Raw genomic sequence first — 7082 nt, forward strand, 5'->3', positions numbered from 1 at the left:
ACAGCCCCATTCTTATACTCACACACAGGTAGTCACCCTGAGTACAATGTACATGGCAGACCTGGCACCCTATGGGGAGCTCCATCCTTACAGCCCCATTCTTATACTCACATACGGGTAGTCACCCTGAGTACAATGTATGGCAGACCTGGCATCCAATGAGGAGCTCCATCCTCACAGCCCCATTCTATTACTCACACACTGGTAGTCACCAGGAGTACAATGTACATGACAGACCTGGCACCCTATGGGGAGCTCCATCCTCACAGCCCCATTCTTATACTCACACACGGGTAGTCACCCCGAGTACAAGGTTCATGAAGTCCTCACCTCAGCTCCTTCAGGGTGCAGCCAGGCTGTAGTAGAGCCTCGCATAGTATTTTGGCGCCAGCATCCTGGAGGTCGTTATCTCTCATGTGTAATGTGTTCAGGGAACGATTGGTCATAAGAGCAGAGCGGAAATATTTACAGCAGCCCGGTGTCAGCTGAGAGAAATCCAACCTGGAAAGAACAAATCCAAAAAGTGAAATGACGAAGTCAGGAGCAGCCAACTAACACTTACCTGCATAGAGGGGTTGGAACCCCTGTCTTGTGTGCCACTTTGTGAGAGGAAATTTAGGATTTGAGTTGTCACCAGCAGAAAAGGAAAACAGGGGAAATCTTCCAATCTGGTGACAAATGATTCCCTCTCTATAGAAAGCTTTTCTCTTTTGTTGTGTCTGCAGGGCAAAAAGTTAATGATAAATAAAAACTGACAGGGGTTGTAGTGCAGCAAGTCCACCCAATGTCCAACCACTGTGTGGCGCTATAGAGCACAGGTTTGGCACTCCAGATACTGACAGAATAAGATTTCAAATTCTTCATCTTTCTGGTTACAGAAGCTGAAGAATCTCGATATGGAGGTTTATAAACCCCTAAATCCCAATCTCCCTTCTCATTCATAGGAAGGTGGAGGAGAGAAGTGGGCTACTGTAGGGCAGAGTATCTCTGCAGGTCCTGGTGCTCAGATATTTGCCCCTCACCTAGGTAATAAAATGCCCAGCTTTAGGGGGAATACCCCGATGGGTCCTGGCACAAATCTCCAAGGTGAAACATTTGATTCCAAAGGTTAATCCAGCGTGGAGTCTCCCCCCTCTATTATTCCGCTTACCTCAGCTCCCGCAGCGTACAACCTGGATCCTTCAGGCCCTCGCACAGGAATTTCACTCCTTCGTCCTCCAGTTTATTCAGCGCCATGTCTAACTTGTGCAGAGATCGGTTCCCTTTAATGGCCAAGCCAAGAATCTCGCAGCTCGAGGAGCTTAAATTACAGTCGTCCAATCTGCACGGGAAAAAAGATGGAGGAACATTAACTCCCACCCCAATATTTTACAATGGGGGAAATGCTCCCAATCTTGGGGGGGGGGGGGGGGACGACAAAATGTGGAAGGATGGACAGGGAAGATTTATCACCCCATATATGATCCCTCTCAATACTGGCGGAAAATCTCACCAATATTGTCCCATCTTCCCCAATTCCCCAGATTCTACCAGATCCCCATAGGTTATGTTTTTATTTATTGAAGGATCTCCATTATCTGATCACCACTTCCCTTCATGACTGAAAAATAGTCAGCGATCCCTATTCATTAAATCATAGAAGTGATCCCATAGTCATTAAATCATAGAAGTGATCCCAATGCTGTGAGATGGACAGTGATCCCATAGTCATTAAATCATAGAAGTGATCCCAATGCTGTGAGATGGACAGTGATCCCATAGTCATTAAATCATAGAAGTGATCCCATAGTCATTAAATCAAGTGATCCCTATACTCACGTCAGCTCCTGCAGGGTACAGCCTGGCTGGCACAGCCCATCACAAAGGATTTTCAAAGCCGAATCCCCCAACATCTGGTAACTGAGTTTGAGCTTGGAAAGGGATCGGCTGGTGGAAATGTGAGCGTGAAGATCCTCAAAGAATGACGGGGCCACCACACAAACATGAAACCTGCCAGAAGATAAAAGCTATAGAATAACACAAAACAATATGCAGCCATTGTACAGTGATCTTACTGCCCCTGAACACCCCCCTGGGAGGGGTTTAGACCTGGGATCTGGTGGGAGGGGTTTAGACCTGGGATCTGGTGGGAGGGGTTTAGACCCTATAGCAGGGCATTGATCCGATAGGAGGAGTTTATACCCGGGATCTGATGGGAAGAGTTTATACCCGGTAGCAGGGCATGGATCTGGTGGGAGGAGTTTAGACTCAGGGTCAGGTGAGAGGGGAGTAGAGGTTTAGGAACTGGCAGGAGGGTTTTAGGATCGGGCGGGAGAGGTTTGGACCCTATACCAGGGCATTGATCTGATCGGAGGAGTTTATACCCAGTAGCAGGGCATGGATCTTTTTGGAGGAGTTTATACCAGGGATCTGGTGGGAGGCGTTTAGACCTGGGATCTGGTGGGAGGGGTTTAGACCCACTAGCAGGGTATTGACCTGATGGGAGGAGCTGCAGGAGGATACAAACTTACTCCAATTCTTGGATTTTGCTGTCTGGGTTTGGCAGCCAGGAAGTCTTTCCAGCGATCCGGGGGCCTTCCACAAAGCCGCACCGTGTAAACCTACAGGAGAAATGACAATGTAATAACACAAATCTGCAGACAGGGGGGGCCTACCATTCCCTCCAGGGGGTTACAACGGGGATAATGAGGATCAGCATGGCCCGGACATAGCAGTACAGCCCTCACACAACGACCCCCTTGATACGGAAGATTTACGTACGATAGCTTGGAAGATCCATGGAAGTATGGAGACAATAATTCCAGATCTTTGGGTCTGAGGAGGAAATCTTCCAGGCTGATGGAGGTGAAGCTCCTGGGACTCCCCAGACAATACAACATTTCTGCGATACGAGCGTTCTCCATGGTCCCGGAATAAAACGATTGCTCGAGCACCAAGTCCTGGCCGTTGAACGCTCGGCTGCGCAGATCTTCATCCTGGGCCTCATAGAAGCAGCTGATTCCGTCCAATGAGAATCGGGAGGATTTCCCACACAGCAGCCATTTCTCCATGGCAGGTTTCACTCGGAATGAAGCCACAGACCCAACGCTAAGTGCAAAGTCCTTCACCTGCTGATCATTGAGGAGACCGAAGAGGAAACGCACAGTAGGGACTAAGTAGGGATAATCTTCTCCCTGAGAAAAGATGGATCTTCCTTTACAGACCTCCGGTAGGAAAGTATCTCCCCTTCCCCCATTGCTCTCTGGAATCTCCTCATCTAATATATAATACAGAGCAGCAAAGAATTCCTGGACACTCAGATGGATGAAGCTGTAATTGGTCGGGGATTGGATCTGGAAGATGGAATCTCCTGGGAAGACAGAAGTGATCTCAGATCTGGTCAGGTGATGTCGGCTCAGATCTTCTTCATCAAACAAACTTTTCTGGTTCAGGATTCCCTGGTTGGCCAAGGCACAGAGCTTCTTCAGACATTTGTGTTGGATATTTCCCGGTTTTATTATTAAACTCATCAGGTATCGGAGATATAGAGAGGTGAGGGTTCTACAGGTGCTCAGCTCGTCCTTCATCCCAGATTTCAGGATAACGCAGACAAAGCGACAAATTAAAGGAACCGAGCACAACGCCAAGAGAACCTCGTTGTCCTTTATTAGGGACACAGCCTGATCCACTAGATCCCCATTACTAAAGAAAGCATGGAAATATTTCTCCAGATCCTTCTCGGAGAAGCCCAGAAGTTCTATAGAACAAGGAGACTGAGTAAATTCCTTCAGCTTCCGCAGAGATCGGGATCTGGTGGTGATGATCAGTGAGGTGTCACTAAGGATCTCTTTACTAATCAGACATCTCAGGAACGTTTCTTTATGGATCTCCTGGAAGGGATCGTCACAAGCATCATAATCATCCTCCAATGTCCATTGCAGTTCATCAAACCCATCAATGATCAGCAGGACCTTGGCGGGATCACTGAATGCCGACTTAAGCAACCCTTCCGGGCACTGCAGCTCCGAGCTTTGGGCCACCAGCCCCGCGATGTTCACATTGCCGGGAATTTGATTTATTTCTCTGCCGCTCAGATAAAAGAGGAAATTAAATTGGTTGTTGTAGAGATTACCGGAGGCCCAATCAAGCATGATCCTCCGAGAGGTCAAAGTTTTACCGATCCCATGGGGCCCCACCAATACCAAAGTCTTCGGGACAAATCCGCTGCCGTCAGCAATAAACAAATCCTGGATCCTGGAGGGGGAGTATCGGTCAGACGACTCGGACACCTCGGCCTGCTCCAATAAAGTACCAGAATAGGGGATGGTGGCATCTTCTTCCCGTAGTATCTGCAGGGGGCGGAGCCTGGGATATCTCTGATCCACATTCACTATCGCCCCCTCCTGGGAGCTATGTTCTTCAATACCTTGGAAGACTTCTTTTACAGATGCCAGATATTTGGATTTCCATTCTGGGAAGAGAGAATTGATTGTATGAGGAGCAGGAAATACAATTCTGAGGAAAGGGGGGAGTGGGAGAGCAATGAGAAGAGCTATAAATATTTATATTGGTCACCTACCTCCGGGGTGTGATGGTCACATGACATGGGGGGGGAGATATTTAGGATTTACCCCAATTTTACCCACATAAGCACCTTTGCCTTAATAATCTTCCTATGTGGGGGCCGCACCTCCTCATTCAGCTCCCATACCCCCCACCCATAGGGGGCGCTATCATCCAATAAGCAGTGCGGGGAGATGAAAGTTGTTTTTATGCACATAATGTAAAGTGTTGGAACAATTAATATCCGCCATTATTATGCATGAAGCTGAAACGTTTTGTTTCTCCCTGTGACTTTGTGGAATCGATGCAGCAAGACTGATGGTTTGTTTCCTTGTGAGAAGCCAAACTAAGAAGTACTTTCTCCACAAACAAATCACGTTTAGAAGTTAGGGTGTGTATATAAACCTGCAAACATATCGCTTATCAGACTTCTCTACAAATCTCCTCATAACAGAGGATTCGCCTTTCATTCCCTCATCTATCAGGGCCGTCTGCATGGAGTTTGTAGAAAGCATTACAGAAAGACATCCCAACCCTACAGAACTTCTAGGAGAGAAGGACAATGAATGAATCTGATTGGCTGGGTTACCTTTCAGAGGAGATTCCGCCATGGTGTCAGCACAAACTGAACGTCGTTGTAGCCCCAACTGTGGGAAATAAAAGATTCAGGGGATTAGAAGAGAAAAACTCTTGTGACCATCAGCTGTATTACCCCCCCCCCACCCCCACACCAGGGTGTCCCCGGGGTGACAACAATTCATAGCCATTACCAAAAGGAAGAGCGGTGTGATGGGACACTGCGCCCCCTGCTGGTATCACAATAAACCTTACATCTGTCAGACAACCCCCACAAAGACTGGCTGGTGTCATGGTGCTATCCTGGGGACACTGGCTCATCACGGTGTCATCCCCGGCCCCACCCACAGGACGGTGTGATGTCATCCCCGGCCCCACCCACAGGACGGTGTGATGTCATCCCTGGCCCCACCCACGGGACGGTGTGATGTCATCCCTGGCCCCACCCACGGGACGGTGTGATGTCATCCCTGGCTCCTCCCACGGGACGGCGTGATGTCATCCCTGGCCCCTCCCACGGGACGGCCACTCCCATCTTCCTCCCCCCTATGATTGGCTGTCAGGGGATCCTCTGGCTTCAGGAGTCTCAGTTCTGTGAATGGGGAAATCCTTTAGGTCACAGATTTAACTCGGGGGCCCTTTGTACCCACACAATACAAGGGGGACCCCAGAACATTTTTACGCCACACCCTATGTGTCAGCCAAAGGCCAAATCAGTGACTTCTGTGTGAGATAACGGCCCAGTCTGTTAGGGGCCCCTCACTAGGGATAGGGACCCTCTGACTAAGGACAGGGACACCACTCACCCCACCCATGACACAGCCGGGGCCCCCATTCCTGCTCAGGGGCCCCATCCACTTACCTTTACAGACCGCCTGACAGCCGCACCCAACGCTTCTAGCTCCGGCGTACCAATGAGTAATCAGGGCCGGTGACGTCATCATTTAGACCCCCTGCGTGTGACGTCATCAGGAGGAGCCCCGCACCGGAAGCTAGTCATTTATGTGTCCGGTGTGAGAGGTCTCGGGGTGCTGATAGTGACTGAGGAGCTGTGATAATATTATGACATTCATCCCCAGAAGCCATGTTTTATATTTATTAATAAAAGACTGCATGGTGCAGAGGGGTCACTTCCTGTTCCGGTGGCCCCTGTGTGTCAAGGGATGATGGGGTCAGGAGGCCCCAGCTGTGCTTTCCATTGTTATGGGTGATGTCTGGCTGTCACCCAGCCCCGGGGGTTCCATGCCCTGTCACATGGTACAGATACCCAGCGCACATGTTTGAACCTCCCCGAAACTGGAACCATGCCCAGGCAGTGATATTTCCAGCCTAACGGGGACCCCACCTTGTGTGGTATGTGATCCGCCCTGGGTTGTCACTGCTTATTACCCCAGGCCCATTGCGTCTTCCCCCCACAATTCCCTCTCACCTCTCTGGATCCAGGTAAGAGCTCCCACGTCCCCAAATCTGCCATCAGTCAGGGATTTCCTGCCGCAGCCTTTTCTAGCCTGTAACGGCTGATCACATGACCCCGTCGCTGATCACATGACCCCAACGCAAGACCCCCATCGCCGATCACATGACCTCAACGCATGACCCCCATCGCCGATCACATGACCCCCACTCAAGACCTTATTACTGATCACATGACCCCAAAGCAAGACCTCATCACTGATCACATGCCCACAAGGCAAGCCTCCATAGCCGATCACATGACCTCAATGCATGCCGTGATAGCCGACCACAGGACCTGGCAACATAGTAGGGGGTGGTGTGAGTCTTATTCTTTCCCCTAACTGTACATACAGAGTCCTTCCTACCCCACCCCTCTCTCATTTTCACCTCTCCCTTTCCACTGGTAAATACCCCTCAGCCTTTAAACATGCCATAATTCTCCCTATCCTAAAGAAACCCTCACTGGACCCCTCCTTACCCTCCAACTACCGTCCTATCTCCCTTCCCCC

General features: G+C 49.8%; 2 protein-coding genes across 5 annotated transcripts in view; one reads left to right on the forward strand and one right to left on the reverse strand.

Moving 5' to 3' along the window:
* Nucleotides 1-6607, reverse strand: part of LOC140338951 (NACHT, LRR and PYD domains-containing protein 12-like) — a 9868-nt gene extending 3261 nt beyond the window's left edge. Inside the window, exons 1-7 of one of the 2 annotated variants that reach the window (XM_072423290.1) lie at nucleotides 6548-6607; nucleotides 5132-5189; nucleotides 2761-4450; nucleotides 2511-2600; nucleotides 1819-1989; nucleotides 1151-1321; nucleotides 331-501 (exon numbers count right to left, since the gene is read on the reverse strand). In XM_072423290.1, the coding sequence (XP_072279391.1) occupies nucleotides 331-501; nucleotides 1151-1321; nucleotides 1819-1989; nucleotides 2511-2600; nucleotides 2761-4450; nucleotides 5132-5189; nucleotides 6548-6592 (2396 nt within the window). In that variant the 5' untranslated portion in view covers nucleotides 6593-6607. Of the gene's footprint in view, nucleotides 1-330; nucleotides 502-1150; nucleotides 1322-1818; nucleotides 1990-2510; nucleotides 2601-2760; nucleotides 4451-5131; nucleotides 5190-5980; nucleotides 6115-6547 lie in introns of those variants that run through there. The other variant, XM_072423292.1, reaches the window with a different exon arrangement.
* Nucleotides 6220-7082, forward strand: part of LOC140339119 (uncharacterized) — a 7316-nt gene continuing 6453 nt past the window's right edge. The window contains exon 1 of one of the 3 annotated variants that reach the window (XM_072423691.1): nucleotides 6220-6561. Coding sequence is in view for 1 of the 3 variants with exons in the window: in XM_072423690.1 (XP_072279791.1) it covers nucleotides 6711-6891 (181 nt within the window). In the remaining 2 variants the exon portion in view is untranslated. Of the gene's footprint in view, nucleotides 6562-6652; nucleotides 6892-7082 lie in introns of those variants that run through there. The other 2 variants (XM_072423693.1, XM_072423690.1) reach the window with 2 other exon arrangements.

This window comes from Pyxicephalus adspersus, chromosome 10 (genome assembly GCF_032062135.1).
Source record: "Pyxicephalus adspersus chromosome 10, UCB_Pads_2.0, whole genome shotgun sequence".
Classification (NCBI taxonomy): Eukaryota; Metazoa; Chordata; class Amphibia; order Anura; family Pyxicephalidae; genus Pyxicephalus; species Pyxicephalus adspersus.